This window comes from Chelon labrosus (genome assembly GCF_963514085.1).
Source record: "Chelon labrosus genome assembly, chromosome: 3".
Taxonomy (NCBI): domain Eukaryota; kingdom Metazoa; phylum Chordata; class Actinopteri; order Mugiliformes; family Mugilidae; genus Chelon; species Chelon labrosus.
In genome coordinates, this window is record NC_140339.1 from 17,911,143 (window position 1) to 17,933,134 (window position 21,992).

Here is a 21,992-nt window from a genome sequence, read left to right on the forward strand (position 1 = left end):
CGAAGACGTCCTCACATAACATCACAAAAACTCTAACTTTGTTTACGACCAGACTGCGGCTTGTTTTCCTTCCTGCCCTATGAACCACTCTCTCAAAATCAAAGCTTTTGTCCCGGTGGAAATCACCACGTTCTTTCATGAAGCCCTGCCTTTCTAACTGTCAGCTTTTATCTCATAGAAGCCATGATAAACAAAGTTGTTGTGTGTGCCTGTACATTGTGGCAGTCAAATAAGACTGAGCTGCGTGCCCAATGTATATGTCAGCATTCCTGTGCATGTAGTGGAAATACAACTCTATTATTCCTCTTTTCAGCCATCTACCATATACTGAAGTCTGCAGTGATGAGGGAAATTGGTCTAGGGTGGCGCTGGGGACAAATGACTCGATCATATTGGCACAGGATTATCATATTTTAGAGAATTCCATCGTGGCACCTGAATTATTCTCGGCTCCTGTGCGGCGCCACTCACTGTATGTAGCAGAAACACTGCCAATAAATCTGTCACACAGGGACTGGGACAGAGAAAGGAAATTGGATTTTGTCAAGCGTGTCGTCAAGTACTTAATCTTGAATATCTGTCGCATATTAAGAGCACCTTCATAGGTTGCGGCCCACGGCCTCCACTTCTTTCTCCACTGGAGGTCTTAAGTGTCTCTGTGTGGAGTGTGTTTCGATGAAGGAGGTCCTTAGAGAGAAGCTGAGGTGCTTTTTGTCCTTCGCAGCCTTGGGCGCTAACAAAAGATGCATTCATTCATCAGGAGACGAAGGCAGCCAAAGTAGGAATTTATTGAAAAGTGAGTGTTCAGATTCAAAAGTTTAAAGGCCAGAGCATTTCACTCTGGCTGTTTGTAAGGATGGAAGTTCAGTCTGTTTGTTTGAGGAATCGCAACAGATCCCTGCACACTTTGCGTCTACTTATTTTATAGCATGGCAACAAACTGATGCTACTGAGCAAAACAAGCTTTTATTTTATGTGCGACTACATTTTTTTGCACGTATAATAGACACTTTCACACTTCTGGACACTCACATGAGAACTTAATATATTTAGCAGTCATGTCTCTACTGTTATTGAGGTAATGTACAGGCTGCGGTGTTGGATGTGAAGTCTAAAAGTACGGCGTAATGTTTGGATTCCATTGGTGGAATAAAGTAAAAGTAACATTGGTCGAAGGGAAATTCTGGGATGCTTCTCTTTAATGCTTTTAAAGATAATTCGGGACAAATGATAACATCTAACTAAGGTCATCTGGTAATTGCACTGTAGGATTCTTTCAAACTGTACCAAAGAAAGACGTTTTAATGCCTATAAGTGGCAGCTGTCTCTGCACAGAATATTATGACAGACGAACGTGTTCCCGAAAAAAAAAAAAGACCTGTTCATCTTCAGAAGCAAAAGAGATATTTGTTTACTTACTTACATCTGCATGTTGTATGTTGTGTTAAGAAAAATAAATGACAGATAACTGGATGAAATGTATCAGCAGCAGCCTTAGGTGTTTGCACTGATAAAAAAGACAGCAGAAGAAAGACAGCCGTGACAGAACATGATCCTATTTTTAACCTCCTGCATATATAAAGATTCTCAAAGTAGATTTTCTGGAAGATCTTCGTGATTGCTTGCCAGCTCAACTTGGGCAGACTAAATGTCTTCAGAAACTCTGATTTGAGTGAGCACTGATAACGAACACCAGACATCCTACTTTGCCGCTGATTGAGGCGTTGCCTAAACCTTTTCCTATGTGTGACACACCTAATTCTGTGTGTGTAGTTTTTATGTATGTATGTCTGTGTGTTTATATGTAGGCCTGTAAGTGTGGAAAGGTTTATAAAAGTTGAGTGACACGGAAACTATGGGTGTCAACAATTGCGAACCTTTAATGATTAGTTGTTGTGAAGAGACCTGTGATATGTTCCAATTCAAAGTACTCATCTTATTAAGTATGGTCCAAATGCCTAGATGAGCTCTTGCTGCCCGTTTTATTGAGGATGCATTGTGAGATGTATCTTGTATGGCCTTGGGACAGCCAGGTAACCCAGAATGTATCTTGTGGAAGTCATTGAATACGCTGCTATTCCAATTATAGCATGACTGTACTGCATCCTGTCGTTCTCCAGAGTCTGTACTTCAGAGTCAAACTCAGCAAATACCATAAAATAAAATAAAAGACCATTGTCATTAAAAGATCATGTGGGCACAGTGATGAGAAATGTGACATTTCTCTTGGTATCATGCAGCTGTTTTTATACAGGTGAATGGAGACGATTGTTCAAAATGATCAGCTAAAATGATGCTGTCAGTAGATTATATAATTACTGTGACGGTCCCAACAGTAAATCGTATTCACCGTCACAATGTGAGGACAGTCCAGATCTGCGTGATGTGTACACACCGATCAGCCACAACATTAAAACCACTGACAGGAGAAGTAAATAACATACACCATCTTGTGACGATGTTCCGCTGGGAAACCTTTGGACTTGGCATTCATGTGGATGTTACTTAGACATGTACCACCCACCTAGACCAGACCAGGCACCTCCACCCCATAGCAATGACACTCCTTGATGGCAGCAGCCATCCCCAGCATGATGCAGCCTGACACAGGCACACACACAAAAAACGGTTTAGGAACAACTCGAAAAACATGAAAAACAGCACAAGGTGTTGAACTGGCTTCCAAATTCTTGTGGAGGCACAAGGGAGATTTACACAATACTAGGCAGTTGGTTATAATGTTTTGCCTAATCAGTTTAGATTTATTTATTTATTTATTTATTCTGACTCGGCTGTTTTCTTCATTGCTGACTTTAGTCTCCACTGAATCGTGGTGCATGGTATCAGGCTTGCTCCTCCTGCATCTGGAAGCGTTCCAGAGCAAAACGGTGCCAAAAGATCCAGTTTCACCCTGGTGGCGTGCGAACTCCGCTCCACATGGGAAAGCGCGCGGAGATCAGAAAAACCAACATTTAATGCGGTCTAAATCTTAAGGGTTAAGTGAGGGTGTAATAAATAAGTCGGCACCCGCAGCGCAGATGTCTCCCGGGGAAGCACGTGCAAAACTCATGGATGAGCACACTGATGTGTTAAGGGGGGTCTAATTCTCAAAATATGTTCAGTTAAGTATATGTTGTGCATAGGCTGTGATATCCTGACCTTGCCAATGGAAGCCGTTGGTACACTAGGTGGGATTTCATTATAAGCCTGTTTTTAACTATATTAGTTTGCACATGTTCTGAAGAGGTATGAGGAGGCTTTTATCTTGTTTCCTGTAAAGTCACTAATATTTTTCATGTTGTTGCGGATACATAAGTATGAGTAGCATGATTACTGACTATAAATTTCTACTCTTGAATGATTAATCGAATTAAATTAGAAGCAAAGCACATGAATATACCTGGGAATAAGCAGAATTTTTGTTTATCTCAAGCGAACTGCTCCTCGTCGGTGCGTGGACTGCAGTAGCTTGTGACTGACTGCAAAACAGCGCCTTTATGGCAAATATATTAATTTAATTAGCTACCTCTGCAGACTCCTAAGTAGGCCTTTAAAGGAGGCACATCACTCTTCAAAGCTCCCAGAGAGGCAGAATGCTCTAGCAGCGACCGTGTTCCTTAGGAAACATTTCAATAAAGTTTCATTAATGTCAGGTCTGCGTGGTGGAAATGCACTCCTGCACCGGCTCTGCTTTAGAGGCGAAGCCGGTTTTCCATCTACCTAATCTGTTTGGGAGATGTACTACCCAACAGGGCTCGGTCTTCGCAAAGGGGACTTCAGTGAATTGTAACCGAATTTGTGCTCGCTTCTTAGAAACATGAAAGTATCTTATTGATAGTAACTGCATTATGTCAGCAGAGAAGCTGTGATCACTTTTGCTGAAATGAATTGCCTTGAGGGAGTGTTTCTTGCCAGTGTGTTCTTTCTAGAAAATTGGGGCCGAGTTATCTTAAGACTAGTGCCCGCACACGCATTTATCCTGAGTTTAAAGGCGAAGATAAGGTGGGGGAGCTATCAGCTTTCTGAGTCTGGCTTTACATGAACATTCGAAGATTTTCTTTTTCCACCCTAGAGGAGTAAACATACATGCCAGTCTATTCCCCAGCTCTCTTCTGTCTGCCTATCCTTTGTCTTCTCTCCCCTTTCCCCTCCCTTCCTATCATCTTTAACACAACTGTCTCTCCGCACAATAGCGGCATGTTTCTTTTTTGTTATGCTGAAGAACAATGGCGAAAAAAAAAACCTTTGAAACGCCGTAATGCAATTGAGCTGCTAAGCACTGAGTTGTATTAGGTTATCAGTGGCTGAAATCCCTCGTGGTGTGAGACATAAATCACACACGTCAGTCCTCTTTCTTTTTTTTTTTCCCTCCTCCCTCTTTCTACAGCCTGCTGACTTTTCAAGCAGTCTCGGAGGTGCTTCAACCTTCACCAGCCCCTGACGCATTCAATTCTTCCTGGACCAGCCGTGACATTAATATCATCATCCAGCCTGCATTTATTCAGCAGGAGTGATTCCGGTTTTCATTTTCACATTTTTTTATTTGTGTAATGGCGTTTATTTGGTTGTCGCCCGGTGAAGTCATCGGCCTGCTGTTTTATTGCATTTGACTCTGATTGATTGAGGTTCTAAAATGCCAACAGTGGGTATGATGCTTGCTCAAAATGCAGCCGTCTTTTTTTTAATTATTTGAGCCTAAAATCCATCTATGCGCTCAGATTTCATCTAATGCGGTTTCCGTGTTTTATTTTTTTTTGTTTTTTATTCTTTTGCTCTTGATTATCTGATGAGTCGGCTGAACACATTACACATTAGGAGTGCAGGGGGAGAGCTGCAGCCCGTATTTTCTCACTTCTAATGGAAGGCAGGGGCCCAGTTGAATTGTAATCCTAGAAGCCTTACCATCGTTGGCACATTGAGCCAAAGTGGCAGGTGCCTGTTATAGTCTCCCTGCTTTGCTAATGTTCTCCCTCTGTTCTCGCCGATTTGAAGTCAGCCTCATGGCCCGGGAGCAGGCGGTGCATTTCAAGAAGTCTGCAGCTATCTCCTTTGCAGGCTGCCAGAGCTCTGGCAGGTATGAGACATGGCCGACCAGGATCAGAGCTGTGCAATGAAAGTAACTGAATGAGTTCTCTCTCTCTATGCTGCAGACCAGTAAAGGACCCAGCTACCACAGGGACATGGCCTGAGCCAATCAGGTGGCTTTGTGAGATTCATATAGACTTACATCACAGCTTAGCAAAGACCTGATATATAGCGGCCTTTCAGGCTAGTGCTGAGAGGGGAATTTTACTTTCATGACAAGTGTGGCTTGGCTGCAGTCTTGACACACCCTGGCATGCCACAAGGCAGATGGTGTGTCCCCAGGCGACGCCACCGCTCTCTAGCACCCCACTCCTCATAACCCCATGCTCCTCCTGCTGTCGAGTAGTCATTAGTGCAGAGGGACAGGAATGGCACACTGGAACAATTTGGAAATATTAACCACCTCCTCCACCCTAACATGAACTAGGCCCCAGGGGCTGGACGATGGCACCTTATAGAGTTCACCTAAATTGTTGATGGTTCTAATGCCCAGGAAGAATCTGTGTAGGGTAAATGTAATAATGTTCTCCCCTGCTTATGAGCGACAATAGAATTCGGTAGATGTACACGGTACTGCGCTGTAATGTGACACCAGGTGGCGGTGATACTGGCAGTCCTCACCATTTTATTGAGAAACTTTCAAACAGTTTTCCCGCACAATTCAAAATGAAAGTGAAATTGGCAAGAGGCCCGATTCATTCTGTTATGGCTAACATCCTTGTGTTTTACTTTTGTTCAACGGTAGGCAGACTGGAAACAGGTTTGTCATCAGCTAAGATATGCTTTTGATGGGAAAAGAAAAGCTGACTTTCATTGTTGATCGAAATAAGCCAGGTGCTGAAAGGAGCTTTTATTGCCCAACTCTGAGTTAAGTATACAGCATACATGCCTGTAAAATGTCTTTTACTTTTTGTTTGACAAATGTTTCCAACCGTAATTATGATTCCTGTGGATGTATTCCTATAATCAGCACAACAGATTTCTTGATTGTAGCTTCAAAGCAGAATACTTTTTAATTTTTGAATTATTTAAAAGCTGTTTCACATACTGGCTCAGCCTCTGCAGAAGAGCAAAACAACCAAGAGCCACTTGTGACTGATTTCTGATCCATGTTTCATTTTCAGAGTACCAGCTGGCTTGTTAGTGTTCCCTATTGTTGGTTGTTTAGGAAGGTAAAAGAGAGCGTATATTTGAGTGAAGTGTTTTACGTTCTTTGCTTTTTACTACCAAGCTATTTTAGTTGACTAAAATATACAAACCGTCAAGATTAAGCACATGTGGACAATGATACCGTTTCATATCGAGCAAACGGTAGTGCTGGAATCTCAGATGACAGCTTTGTTTTTTTATCCGTGATTGCATTTAATCCCCCCGTGTGATGTTATCAGAAGGTTTCGTCACGCACCCGGACTTTATTTGTCGTACATTATGTTGACAGGAAAGCCAAAAAGGATGACGCAATGCGTTTGGAGTGCAAAACTCGATAAGTGATTGCTTTATTTTCCTGAAACATGCCCGAACATCCTTTGGCCCGTGACGAAGGTGCATTAAGCGCTGAGGTGATTCAGTTCAAGGATTGAGATCTGCTGGAACGCCACTGCTGTGGTCACATATACAGCGTAATCTGCCAGAGTGCCCTTGAGCAGAGCAACTAAACCCAATTGGCTAAGAAGGTTGTGCCTATTACTTCCAATATATAAATATATTTTACACGACACTGATGTAGAGAATTTAAGATTCATTTGAAGTGTGTAATCCCATTTGCGGATTTTGGTCTCAAACCTCGAGCCACTCTGCTACAGCGTGTGGACCACAGCGAGATGGACGCTGGCCTTTATCTCTACCATTTAGGTGATTCATGTGTTTTTTTAAGTGAGGGTTACTTATTCTTAGGTTTGGGCTGTGTTCGCAGTGACTGGGTCTGAGGTGGGTTTGGCTCGCGGTATGATTCCTGATGGCTGAGTTTCTGCGCAACGCGGTGTGAGATGGAAATGACGCTGTGGCTGTGATGCATAATCTTTGGGTTCTCTGGGGCTGCACAGATGTGATTGGCTGAATTTTAATCGAACTTGTGCGTGAAACGTGTAGTTTTTTTTTTTTTTTTTGTGTGGCACAAGAAAACAAACCAGGACAGTGTTTGCATTGGATCCCCCTCCTCTCCCTCTTGAATTCACAGAAGCAAAACGTTCAAGGAACCCATAATTATACTTTGGAATAAAAGAAGTCCTACTTATTTTCCCCAAAACAGATGGAGAGGGAATACTCAATAAGGCAGATTTGACGCACAGAAGCTGCTATGAACACATCCGCGGTGCTTAACTTCCTTTGCTATTATTGCCTAATCCATGTATAGTGAGGATGATCTGTACAGGAATTTACCTGCCAGCATTTCTCTGTTGCTAAGAGGCTTACAAATTATCCCTAGTGAACTTTGTAGCAGTTACCACTTGGAAACTTTTCAAGATGTTTTTCTTTAAAATAAAAAAAAAAAAGAAAACAGTATCACTGCATTAAATAACTCAGACCTTGATCAGTATTGTTAAAATCCCTGTGCTTTCCCAGCACTCCACTCAAAGGTTGTATATGTACAGCATGCTTACTTCCCCAAGGCTTGGCAGGTGTGTGTGTGTGTGTTTGTGGCACTCGCATGGGTGGCCTGCATATGGAAGTGTGCTTCTGGGTAGTGTGCTCTCTCCGTGGCAAAGATATACAGGGGTTGTTCTCAGGAAAGCTGGCGCGGTGGGCACGAGGCTCGGTCCACCTCCAGTGTGCCCCGCCCGGCCCCATCCACCAGATGAGTGATGAGCTTGTTTATAATGAGACCAAATCCCTTCCTGTTATACATGAGTCATGGGGTGTAGTGCCAGTCTTGTACGTATTCGCATACTTGCTTAGGTGTTTCCTTGTTTGTGCGCGTAATGGTTTTAACCTTAAAAGCCCCCTCACTAAGATGTTTCCAAATTACAGCACACGCAATGACCTTCTCATCTGCCCACTGATTGGCAGGACTAGACTGTCAGGAGCCTCAGCAGAGGGAAAAAGTCCATTTTCTAGCAGCTGGTCCAAACTCCACACACCCTTATTACATCCAACGTCCAAGACGGCTCAGATTAGAGTTTACTTCCTTTCGAATGAAAGATTTATTTTTTTTTCTTAAAGGCTGTGTCCTGGTAGATAAAACAAACATTTCAAGGAAACAAATGTCCCCCCCAAGGCAGTGTGGACACACACTCGCTCCCTAAAGGTTTGAGCTGTATTTCTGGGTCTCCGGACGTCCACCTAATTGCCATCTACTGCACAAAATGCTCGGCAAAAGAGCAGGACTGCAATTAGCCGTGGCTGACTGCCAGCTCGGCATAAATCTGCCAAATTGTTTCTCTTAAGAAAGTTGAGCAGTTGTGGTCTTCTTTCCTCTGCTTTTGAAATGTAGGCCTGTCACTGGGCTATCATATAATTAGGCAGACCAGCAGTAGCAGAGAGCGTGCTGTAAGGCTAAAAGCTGAGGCATTGTGGTGGTGTGCTGAGGCATACAGAGGTGGGGTGTTATTTATGTGTTTCTCCCTTTATCCTCTGGCTTGCTTCGCTGGATATCACTTGGCCCTGTCCTGGGTCCGCAGCGGTATCTGTTATTGCATCTCTCCTGACACCATACCCGTGTTGTGGTGTTCAGCAGAGCAGCAAAATGAATTCCCCTCTTGCTGTTTCACTTTTTGTCCCCACACTCCCTCAATCTAACATTTCTGTCTCCTATCTCTGTTTTTTTTTTTTTTTTTATCCTGCAGCCCATTATCCTCGAAGACTATGCGGACCCTTTCGACGCTGAGCAGGCTGGTGGCGCTCAGACCACCACGGAAAAAGTGACAACTGAGAACGACGGCTACATGGAGCCATATGAGGCCCAGAAGATGATGGCAGGTACATCAACACTATCAGTCCTGTTGTTGGTCCTCTGAACGACCAGGACTTCACATTGCATGTCTTAGTGGCGTATCAATTAAAATGCAGTGTGAATTGGCCGCATGAATTCATGAAGAGGCTCAGATGGCCTTTTACCATTTTACATGACAGGTGCAGCAGAGCCAATATGATTTGTGTGTGTGTGTTATGAAAGATGTCAAGAAATCAGTGCAGTAGAAGTGGGTTTTATTTACTGTTCATATATTTTTTTTTGTGCATGCGGAGAAAAGCCACTCATTGGGACTTCCAGGAAGTGTTTTTTTTTTTGTTAAGACAACAATAGCTAACATAAGAATTTAGCCGAACCACATTCCCCACACAGCTTTGTCACAGCGCATTCATTCTGTGACTGAGCACAGCAGTGACGAAGAACAAGGAGTGTGCACAGAGAGGATAGAAATAATAATAATAATAAAAAAAACAAGTGGGGGCTGTTTTCCTCTCCTGAACAGACCTTAGAGCTGCAGACAGGAATGTTACAAAAGATGTTTGGATGAATGTCAGACTTGAGGATGTTTCTGGAACCGGGAGCTGACTATTTGATATACTGACATATAATATACCACATGCCCGTACCTCTCACCATCCCGCGCATTGCTCCCGTTGCTCCCACAAAGGCAGAACATGAATGATTCCGTCCCTCCTCGGCAATTTTCTTTTAATGGTCCTCCAGACAATCTCTTGTTTTCATCTGTCTTACTGGTTTGACCTCTGGCCCAGTCATTGCCTCAGCTGAGTACAAAAAACTCAAGATTTATCGCCTCTACCAGAGTGAGGAAGCAGCAAAGGGAGAAAGAAAAAAGAAGATATCGCAAAAGGCTTTTTTTTTTTTTTTTTTTTTTTTTTGCAGGATCACTTCTGTCCAAGATTTTCTTTGCTTTATAAATTTAACTCGACACAGTTGTGCATTTGGCTCTATTGACAAACTGTTCTATTCTGGCAGCAATTGTCTGTTAGATCTGATGAAGTCTTCAGTTTGTTTCTCTCGTTGTTCCTCTGTGAAACCTGAGGCGGTGTTGTTTTCAGGCTCCCTGCTTTCATTCGTCTTATGTATTGATTGCCAATATTTTGTTGTGGCTTTTTTTTTTGTTGTTTTCTGTCTTTTTTTTTTTTAAATAAATAGAACTGTTAATGGATTTTTGTAGTGCCACTGTCATCTTGATGGCTCCGCGAACGTTAAATAAGTAATTTAAGTAAAACCTACACACGCATGGATTTGAGGAGGAGGAAATTAATACAGTCTGACAACTTCCCTCGCAAACACTGCAGTTAATTAATTGTCCACAGAGAAGTTCTAATAAATGTCAGTGGTGTGACAATAGTTTTTTCCTCCATAAGTTTACACCATGGACTGAACTGCTTCTCAAAAGTGAAGCCAAAGCGAGTAGAGCTCCCCCTGCTGTCTGGGTGCAGTATAGGTCATAAGCTCCACCCCCCTCCATGTTAGTGGATGGGACTGGGGTCAAACTAGAGCACGAAAGTACCCGTCAAATAAATTTTTTCTCATGGATGGTTTCAGTCATTTTAGGTAGTTAATATAATACTGGTACGTATTCAAGTGTCCATTTTTCTGAGAAGTTTTGCGAGTGTGTCTGGCAGAAGCGTAGGCGTGTCGTTGATATCGCGGCTCCGCGTGGCTCCACTTTCGGACTCTACTGCGCAAACTCTGGCTCCAAAGTTGCAAGGTAGCACCGCCCGTATAATGGTGTCAGTTTGGCCAGTGCGAGGAAGTCGGGACGCATTGTCCAAATTTATACAGTCTATGGTTTGCACACTTAGACACATTAACAGATGGATACTGCCCAGGTTAGTCCCCGTGTTGCGGTTGGGGGTTAAATGCCTTGTACAAGGGTATCTCAGCAAGGCAATGAGGGTCAATCGCTTTCTGTTTCTCCCTCTGTGCAAGGCCAGATGCTTGCACCAACACATCGGCACACTGGCTATAGCTGTAGAGTAACTAATGCATCTCTCATTCTGACAGCATATTGGCCAGGCAGGACTGCACACTCAGAAATTAGTCAGCTAAATAGGAGAGAGCAGAGCGGATGCATGCACTGCTGCGCTATTACTCTTTTTCATCTCTTTTTTTTTTTTTTTGCTTGGACGCCTCAGGCAAGACAATTTTTAATTTTTTTTTACTAAATGACAACCCGCTCTGTTAATAATAACCGAGTTTTCTTCAGCTCTCAGATTGTTGTCGCTCTAACAGCCTTCCTCTCCTCTCAGATCTTGCGTTCACAGATGGGTGCAGATGGACACCAAACACTGAACATGCCAACGCAACAGAAACTTTTCTATTAATGGCTGTCAGAGCTAGTTTTTAGTTCACCATCCGCCGAGTTTATACCTCCTATAAAATGGTCAGTCTACCTCCTCGTGAAATGGGCTTTTAACTGTCTCAACTTGTAAAATTCAAATGGTTTCTTATAAAAACATGTTTCCAATTAATTTTAAGAAGTGGACTGAAAGTAAATCAGACTTTCTAAGAGTGTCTCCACAGACGGCCGTCAGGTTTAGATTTACTTCGGAGTTGAAGTTCATTTACCACACATGTATTTTGTGGCCGTGCCGCAATAATAATACTCATGTTACTTTAGATATCCTTATTAGTAGCTCACACACAGGGAAGTATCCATGACGGGAACTCTTGGAACTAGGCTCCTGAGATTAGTATCTTTAGTTGGGAGTCATTACTTGTGGTTTTGTGCTCCTCTTAGAATAGATCTGGTTGTGATAAAACAGTAGGTAGCTCTGTGAAGCAATAGTAAGACTAAGCTATTATTGATTCTACAAGTGATAATTTTAGTTTCAAAAACTGCAACTTCCTGGCTTCCTTTCTGTCAGATTCTGCGTTTTTGACATCTCCTAACAAATCGCTGCGTGTGTGCCAGGAAATTGTTCCCGTTAAAATCCCCCAGGCAGGATAGCAAATGAACTCAAGTTAATAACTGGTTTTAGGATATTGAGTTTTTTTTTTTTTCTTTTTATTTCCCAACTTGAAGTTCGGATGGCACAGTTTGAACAGTAGCAGCTGACGTGTCTTCTTTACGACTCTGACATCATTCTGCTCGGCAAGTGTGAGCTCAGTCTGTGCATGAATGCTGATTAGAAGAGGCTTTTCACGCTCCTCCCCTTCCATTTTACATTTCACGAGCCGTTGCAGCCTCCCAAGTCAAGCAGCTTGATTGATTATTATGGTTTACCACGTGTTCAACTCAATCAATTTGACTAAAAATTGCAGGAAGCCCATTCATTGTGACGATGAGGGGACTAAAAGATTGCCGATCTCCTCGCAGACTGATCTGACTTTCTTTACTGATCAATGTTTTACTTAGAAATGTGTTAAAGTATCTTCCACGGAGACTAATCCTCTACACCTTTATTGTTCACAAAAAAAGAAATACATTTCTGTAGAAGTCTGTTTAGTGCTTCTTTCATCGTCATTCCTACAAATTAAATTCCAGTGTTGACAGACTCGAATGTCATTACATTATCCACGTATCATGTGTTTTCAAAAAGGTTCCAGCGAAATTCTGCATAAACCGGAGGTGTCATTTTGAAGATACACTTATTATTCTTTGACTACGCACCATTCACACCTTGAACACACAGAGATTTGACCACATAGTAGGAGGTGTGGCATGTAAGGCCCGAGGCGAAGAGTGCCACAGCCGTTTACATAATACAATGTGCATTCCTGCTGTTTGTGTGTGTGTGTGTGTGTGTGAGTCTTTGTTGGCACACACACAATTGGGCATCTGACTTTGTGTTTGTGTGTGCGTATGACAAAGAAGGAAAGAGGGAGCTTTACTGGCCTGTGCTCCTGCTTGTGTGTATGTGCTTGAAGCTCCATGTCTCTTCTTTTTCTCCCCCAAGAGCCATCCTTAGTGAGCTTGAGCCGACTGATTTATGGGCCTGCTGGAGGGGCATGTCACAACTTCCTTAACCTGAAAAGCCAGCCCTCCCCCTCCCCCCTCCTCCTCCATAAGCTGCTCCATACTGGCTAGCTAGGGCCGGGGCTCACTGCACCACTTGTAGTTATGTGAGGTCGTGTGCGCAGCCGCTCTGTCATTACAATGTTCCCTGCGTGTGTGTTTCTAGAGTGCCTCGAATGTTTGTCGTGTCTGCACGCGTCAGCCATTGCATGTGCTATCTTTGCATCCGTGTGAATCTTTCAAACGTGTGTGTGTGTTTGTTGTGTTCAGGCATGACAACTCTTTGTGTTTATCTGCGTGTATTTATTTTGACCGTGTGTGACGCAAGTAAAACTTCTTTCTGTGTCTTGGCACATGTAAATGCACACCAATATGTTCTCAGCTACCTCCCTCTGCATGCATATATACACACACACACACACATACACTGATCAGCCACAACATTAAAACCACTGACAGTAGAAGTAACTAACATTGACCAGAATTGTGAGAATGCAATGTTCTGCTTTTGGACCTAGCCTGGTCATGTGGATGTTACTTAGACATGCACCACCCACCTAGACCAGACCAGGCACCTCCACCCCATAGCAATTACACTCCTTGATGGCAGTAGGTTGCAGCCTGACACAGGGACACACACAAAAACAGTTTAGGAACAACTCAAAAAACATGAAAAACAGCACAAGGTGTTGACCTGGCCTCCAAATTTACTAGATCCCAAACTGATCAAGTATCTGTAGGATGCACTGGAACAAGACTGATCCACAGAGGCCCCTCCCCTCAACCCATAGGACCCAAAGGCCCCCACTAACAACATTCTGTTGCCAGACACCACAGGACACCCTCAGAAGGCCCATGTCCACTTTCAGTCACAACTGTGTTGGAGGCACAAGGAAGACCTACACAATATTAGGCAGGTAGTCATAATGTTATACCTGATCGGTGTACACACACCTCCACAGCTCTCAGCGGGCCCATTCCCTGTATACTTCAGCACAAGCAGCAGCCTCTAATCACAGGAGGAGCTGGAAGGAAAGCTAGAATCAAGGTCTGCAGTGTTTCTGTATGCGCTCCACTTGACTCTGTTCTGTCATACATTGTTGTAGCTGTCGAGACTTGTTACACTGACAAGTACAAGGGGCTGGACTAGTACCGCAGGGCAGTGCGCGTCAAGTCGTTTCTCAATGAACCCACGCTCATCCTCATATTTCCCAGTCAGCCAGGCACGCAGGCAGGCAGACGACCATGTGAGAGTTTTCCCACAGTACAGAAGAAGCCTGTTGTGCAAACAGTTTGGATGAGTGAGCTCTCCCGAACAAACAAACTCCAGTCCAGCTCTCTTGCCTGTCCTTAAACCTTAGCTACACCGCGGCACCGTGTTGAGGGTTCTTATGTGGGGGTATCTGTCAAAACAACCCCTCCGGTGCAAAATATTTTTGTGGTGAATTTATTATACAGTGTGTCAAAGTTGAAACCTCAATTTGTCCACATCCTCAGATTTCAGGTCATGCTCCATCATTTAGTAGCAGGAAAGTTGTGCAACAGAGCCAGTGTGCCCAGAGGGAAAAACCATGATGTTTTCCATAATGGTTGACTCATGGTATTTGGGTGTTTGCTATTTCTTTCTCTCTCTCTCTCTCTCTGTCTGAGAAATGTGCTGGGAAATGTCTCCCAGCACTGGCATCTCCTCCGCCACACTCCCAATGATGTGGAGACTAGAATCCAGTGCCAAGGAGATGAGTCATTAGCAGTGGAGTTGATTATTTCAATTACTCATGATAGTGTGGTGCTAAGCCCCTGTTGGCTGTACAGTATAAATGCCAGGAACATTAAGAGCTTGGCGCGGATCTGAGAACATGTTCAGAGGTGGTGACAGTGAGAAACGAAAGTAGTAACTTAAAACCAAAAATGGGAGAGAAAGTGGCCAAGACAGAAACAGAAAAGTAAAGAGTGTTACAAAGCGAGAGTCCTTAAGGAAGAGGCAGTGGGAACAAATTCATACTACAGCACCTGTGGGTTAGTTTATGGGGACTATTTAAGAGAAAAGAATGGAGGCATGGTGTGCCAAATGGTTTCCATCTCCTCTTCACCCACTCACAAGAGTGAAAACTCACCTCAGGCAATGGCACGTACATGTGGCGGCACATTTCTTGGCCTGTAACCCTGCGTTTATTGCCCCAAGCTGTAACTTGAGGAATATCCGGAGCATGTACTGACAGTGACACCTCTCAAAGGTGATATGTTGTTGAGTATTTCTCGAAAGCTGTGCTATTAGTGTGGAATTAATGTTTTGGTAGTGTAGCACTATAGTTGGTGTAGAATGTAATAATTCAGCAATTGTCCTCTGGCCGGTGGTTTTGTTTTTCCGTTCCTTCACATCAGTCTCGGGGCATTCGGAGGATTGCTTAAGAATTACCTCAGCAACACATTTGTGCATTACCCCAGCTGATTATAGGGAGCTATAAATAAGCATGGACTGCAAGGCCAGTAGCCGGGAACTGGACGGGGAAGTGAATAATTAACACCCTCCTCCTTCCTCTCACGCCTCACAAATACTGTTTAAGGGTATTTGGGCCATGCAATCAACTCACAGCTGCTCTTTTTACCAGCTTAAATAATTCAAAACTGCAATCTTTTTTATTTTTCTTACTTGGAGTTGCACCACCTTTCGCTCCCAATTCTTTCTCTGTTGTTGCTAACAGTCAATAGACAAGACATAGGGACCTCATGAAGAAGAGAAAAGGTTGTGAAAACAAATCGGTTTACTTAGGGCTACCATGATTATAATTTGTTTGTTGCATGTAAATGATTGCACCGTATTCGTCTGGGTCTGATTTTTTAAATGCTTGTTTTTCCACCATATTGAACAGGAGCATTTGTTTGTGCATATACCATCGCCAAAGAGCTAAATGACTCATTCTGAACTTGGGTGCCATTAAAATAATAGAAAAAGAAGCTGACCCTCTCTGGCTCACAGGGCATTTGAGTTCATAGAAACCACCAAATGATGAACAAACTTTATTCAGATCCCGTCTGACTTAAGTGAAGCTAAAAATCTAATTTGTTAGACATATGGTGGTGAGGTTGACCTGCAAAGGTTGCCGGCTAGTTTAGAGCCTTAGATTAAGGTCTATATTTACCTTGTGTACCTGGAGTATATTCAAGATATGTTGATATATGCCTATGTGAGTGATGATGACATTTGCTTCCCTGCTTTCGGTATAACTGAGCTGCAGGACTAGATGAGTTATGACCAAAGAGGTGCAGCAAAAAGTTTTCAGTGACACCAGAGATTATTAATGACCATACTAGCTTTAAAAAGTACGCATGTTTTTTTGGCTGACACGTACAGTGCCTAAGTCCCTTTTTTTGTGCAAAAAACATGACCTCAAGTTTAAAACAACTAAGTTATGTAGCTACTGTAATCATCTTCCACATGTGAAACAGTCTACTGTTGACTAGTCATTACGACTGCACCCCGTTCAGCGCTTGCCAGATTTTGTCAGAAGTGAGCTGCCTGTTTATGTCACGTCTACACGGCCCCATGAGAAATGACTGACAGTTATTACACGCTGATCTGACAGAGTGGCACCAAGTGATGCAAAAACCAGTGCTCTGCAATCCCAGAGCTGGTGTCAGGTGGTCGTTCTTTTTTTTCATTTTGGCTTGATGCTATTGTTGGCCCCGTATTATTTTAACTTTTACAAATGGTCTTGTCAACAAAATGCGCTGTGTAATCAGAGCAGGGCTGGATTATATTTCTGGAAAAACAGAGACAAGATCCAGCTGGATTGAACCTCAACATTTAGAGTGGAACCAAAGATTAATCTTGCTGTCCTGTAAGAAAAGCAATGTTTGAAAATAATAACCCATATCAAGATTGTCACCAAACTCATTGAAACTGAATTAAGTCTGGCTAGTCCAGGCTACAGCCTCTGTGTAATTGTTGTACTTTTGAGAGTATCCATTTCAAATGACAGGGATGTAATCTCTATGTAATGCTCAGTGGCCAGCATAAGAAAAATGAGCTTAACTGCAGGGTGCTAAAAAAACAGCACACATGCGCAGTTGAACATTTCCTCTCCAAACTGATGTTTTAAAAATAGTTTAGTGTGTTTCCCTATCACTGACGGTGACATCCAGTCCGGCGGAGGTTATGGCTCTGTGTTTTTGTGTGTATCTCTGTGTGTGTGTGTGTGTGTGTGTGTGTGTGTTTGGTCTGTTGGATAATGGCCGGCAGCCTCTGTGGCGTGGAGGGTCATCTGGCAAAGCTGAAGAGCGGAAGGTGTAGGAGGAAAGAGGAGAGGGGTAGAGCAGGAAGACTGACGACTTATTGATGAAATGAGAAATCTCTAGCTCAGCCTGATAACCTCCCTCCCCCTCACTTAGTGATGAATGCTGTCCAGCAACGTAGCTCAACCTACTCACACGCAGCTTTGTGCGGTGCGCATGGTAGTGCACAGCTGTCGATATCTGACATTTCCACTAGACACTGACACGTGTGCTGGTGAGAGTACAATATTACATGTGTGCTACACTACCAGTTTTCAAAGGTACATACTTAAAGCTGGTTGTCTGTATTTCTGTATTCCTTATGACCAGCTTTGTGGTTTATGGCAAATGATAAATCCCTTTCACAACTGAGCAAAATTGTTGTGAAACTAAAGTGTCCCTAAATGAATCAGTATTGTACTGAATCACATCTGCACCTTGTGAATTGGAATAATTGCTTTTCTGGTGCTAGCTTCTCTTTGTCTTGGTTTTGGACTATTGATCCGCTGTACATCTTAGTTCTCAGAACCTGTGATGGATTTACTCTATTTGTGGCATTTGACACTGGTTAATTGATTCACTGAGAAACTAATTAGCAGATTAGTCAGTAAGGAAAATGATTGTGAGTTCCTCTAATGTTACTCAAACATATTTAAGCCACATGGTGTAGTGTTTGTTTTGCCTTTGATTAAAACATGATCAAGCAGCTCTAATTCTCCCAACAACCAACAGCTGGTTCCTGGAGCCAAGCAGGTTGGTGTAATGCAAATTAAGGAGTGATTTCCACAATGCAGCTCTGTAAGTGGCTTTTAGAGTATCAGGACTATTATACGTACTCTAAGATTGGACCCAACTGCAGTGCTTCCAGTGGGAACCACAGATGAAACGAAGCCTAGAATTTGGTGTGCATACATGTTCACTTTCATACATTTTCATTTATCTCCTGATATTGAATCTGCCGGGGATGGTTTATTACGTGCGCCTACGTACAGGCATGGATGCAAAGGCGCCAAAAACTTGCAGCTAGTCCGATTACTAGCGGCGTGTACTGGCAAGAGAGTTCCTGACTCTGATTCCCCGCTGTGCCAGGCTGTGCCAAGCCAAGGATAGATTGGATGGCAGTCCAACTATCGTTCCTTTACAGCTGAGCCGGAGGGGAGGGAAGGGGTGGGAAGGGGAAGGGAAGGGGGTTGAGCGCAGGGATGAGGGACTGGGCAGCCGCTTTGGCGCAGGTTGGAGGTGCTGAAGTCATTCATTTTAAAGGTAAGATTAATGACACCATTAATCCACGTCTGGGCCACTGCAGAGGAGGACAGGCCAGAATTCATACCCGCTGCTGGCTACCTGGGGCCTGCAGCACACATGCCCGAGCTCTGTTAATACGCAGCGCACACACGGGCGGAGGAGGCACGCGCAGCTGTTGTGCGCACCGACACACTTTCCTCCAAGTCATTTGATATGTCAAGTGTTCATTTGCTCTAAAGCAGCGAAGAAACTTCAGGCTGGAGCTTGTGTCTTTGTTGCAGGCACTTACTTGATGGAGTTATTGGTGTGATTTTATTGGCTGGTGAGAGAGAGAGAGAGAACGTGACAGACATAGTGGATTAGTAATAGACAGGGAGATGGCACCAATCTGACTGAAGACCTGTGTTTTTTTTGTTTTTTTTTGCCGTGGGTACAGTCAAGCTGGGGTGGAAAGCGGGCCTGTTGACACTCTGGTGCGACAGAAAAAGAGTGTGTGCGAGAGTGGGCGGCTAGCACACTGCAGCTGTTGAAGGACACGACAGGAACAGATGGGCACACGAGAAAAAAAAAAAAAAAAAAGACACAGGAACACCAGATAAACACTCACAGAGGCACAAATATACTGCAACCAGTACAGAGCATGTCAGAGTGGCCTGTGTGTTAGTTTGTGAGAGCGAGACACAAACATGCTTTATTTAATTAGCTGAAGTTGTCTTGGCAGCGTCGTAGGCAGAGCCAGTATCAGGATTTCTGAGGCCGTGTTGTAGCATGGCTTAGGCAGATTCAATTCTTATCAGAATATGAGCCTGGTAGCACGCTATGTGGATTTCATTTCGGGCATGTTTTAACCGATACAGAGACAAAAATGCAGTTGGATAGGCCTAGAACCAATCAGGACCACTGCGTTGTGAGCAAGATCTGCTCCAATAGTGGTCAGATGACGTGTATAACTACGCCAATTAGATTTTTTTTATCAAACGATTTGATTTGCTCAGCAGATCTTTCCTGGGGCATAAGTAGTTCCCAACAGAAAGGCTGCGTACCAACTTCCCCTCAAAAAAATATAAATAAAATGTTGTGTGCGGGGTAAGTTTTGGTCTTGAATGAATGCTGTAAAACCAATCTAATAAAGTACGGACCGAGCTCAGAGCCAGTAGTAGACCTCCTCTGTATCTTCACATTATGAGCAACATAAAGCAGATTACGCTCACCTCCGTTCACCTTGTCCTTCTGTTGTTTGACGAAACCTTTCAATCATAACCCGAGGCTTATGTCCTCTCTCACACACAGGAAGAAAGAAAGAGATGAAGGACAGAGAGGCAGAGTTATAGCATTTAATATATAATGATGTCTCACTTTAGGAATTTCCCATCCTGAATATTTCAGATTCATTTCATTAAAGAATGTGTTGAATCAGTAGCAGTGTGAGTAATGTAGCTGGAGAGGCCTGCTGATAAGAGGGTTGGGGTTGGATGGGGTTTGAAGATCCGGCACATTGTGATGGAGCCGTCATCTTAAACAGGCACTACACCTCTATAGCAGAGCACTGACTGCATTTTGGTGTCTCTTTATCTTCAGTTTGTAGCCTCTTAGCATTTTCGTTTTGTGACGTGCTGCCTCCCCTGTTCCTTTTTATTTGCCTCGTTCATATCTTCATTTGCTAATTGTTCCCTTTCTTGTTTTCTGTGCCTTATTTTCTGCATCTCTCCTTCCCTCATGGTCGTGTCTATCAGTCTAGCCAGGAGGCAGTAGTCAGAGACATTCCTGTTTTCACTGTGATAGACTATGGACTAAGCCCCTTTATAGGAACCTTGTTGTCTTGTAAAATAACACAGGGGGCTTTTTTCTTTCCCTCCCTGGAAGCCAATTTACTGGTGACATTTATTCAGGAATGACCTTCTCTGGGTTTGTCTTCCAGAGACACCCACCATTATCTCTCCTTGCAGAGTAATCCACCCATTATTGTAGCTTGATTTAAACATTTACCCTTTCCTCTTTTTTTTAGGTTTTTTATTTTTTTTATTTTTTACGTCTGCATATATCTCCGTGGCGAACAATGAACAGATGTGTACTATATCAATTAATGCTGTGTATTGACTCCGGTGCATCTGCTCTACTCATAAGCACACACGGTCTGACTCCCCTCCTCTCTCCCCGTTATAAAGGAATGCAATGCTTAAACTCGAGGCGACTAATTAATTAAAATAGTAAAGGAGCACTATGAAGGCATAGGGGAGATTATAACCTTATCAGAACGTGTCAAGTGTGTGTTCCAAGATTCGAGATCCAATTAGCCAGATGGATGGTTACAGCATAACACACTCTCATTCATTCTCATCTAAGCGGTGAAATTTAATCCTGATGGTGAGAGAATGACTTTGCATGTAGTCATTTAAAGAGAAAATACGTACATTTGTAGATGACCTGTGTGTCCAGCACTTTAGCACTAGAAGCCTTGAGAGTGTCTAACAATTGTCACTGTTGCTTTGACTGATATAAAACAGATTTTCTTTTTTTACACAGGCAATCTGTGACATTTCCCTTCATTATTTATTCCATCAAAGGGACAATTAGTCTTTGGAAAGGTTGATGTTTTTCCTCTCTGGAAAAATACAGATGTGTATATCTCTCATTTGCTTCCCTCTCTCTGTGTTGCCCTCGGCCTCGTGTTTGCATCTCATCTTATCAATCACAGCGTGCGGTCGTTGGTGCGGTGAGGTGAGGCACTGGGTCTGCCCGGGGGCCCTGCTGGTGGGTTTGGGTTGTAATAGTTTGGCGCAGCCTGTTAATTTGATACGGTGTGTGGCTGAGGAGCCTCATTAGGGACAGGGCTCTAACAGGGAGACGAGGCTCTCCATCACCAGCAGGATACCATCGGCAAGAACGAAATGAAATGGAGGAAGGAGATGGAGGAAGGGTGGGGAGAAAGGTAATTTGGAAAGAGGATGAAAGTAAAGTAGAAAAGACTTCAAGTCCGTCCACGTCAGAGCTGCATGGGTCAGTGGAGAAAAATGAGGGGCAGCAGTACAATAGTGACATTATACCAGAAATTGGATTATGACCTTTATTTAGAAATGCCCTTAAGCACTTTTTTGATATGAATAGTTTACCTATCTTTTTAGATCAGAATAAATCTTCGAGATGAAAGTCAGAAAGTATACTCAAGCCTGTCATTTATCAGCTGTCTTTGTTTTCAGCTGCGTCGTAGTTACGGAGAGTGAGTGAGGGAGATTGAGCGTTTGTGACGGTGAAAGAAACAACACAGGATTGCCATCACGCGTTGGCCAGAATGAATAAGGAGATTCAGGCGGAGAGAAAAAAAAAAAGAATGGCGAAGCACGTAAGAGGACGGAGCAGGCAAAGAGGCAGTTCGGCACGAGAGAGGTTCATTTCCATGCGAGCATTGCATTTTCACGCCTGCTGTGTGCATCCGTGTGGTCTCACTCTCTGTGGGAGATTAGATGCATTCATGGACCGAGTGAATTATTAATGTAAAGA

The 21,992-nt window shown here is 43.4% G+C and overlaps 1 protein-coding gene across 2 annotated transcripts in view; it reads left to right on the plus strand.

Moving 5' to 3' along the window:
* The window catches only part of shf (Src homology 2 domain containing F), a 95,289-nt gene that overhangs the window by 7,782 nt on the left and 65,515 nt on the right, over positions 1-21,992 (plus strand). For both annotated transcript variants that reach the window (XM_084574899.1, XM_084574900.1), the window contains exon 2: positions 8,868-9,000. In XM_084574899.1, the coding sequence (XP_084431025.1) occupies positions 8,868-9,000 (133 nt within the window). The remainder of the gene's footprint in view (positions 1-8,867; positions 9,001-21,992) is intronic.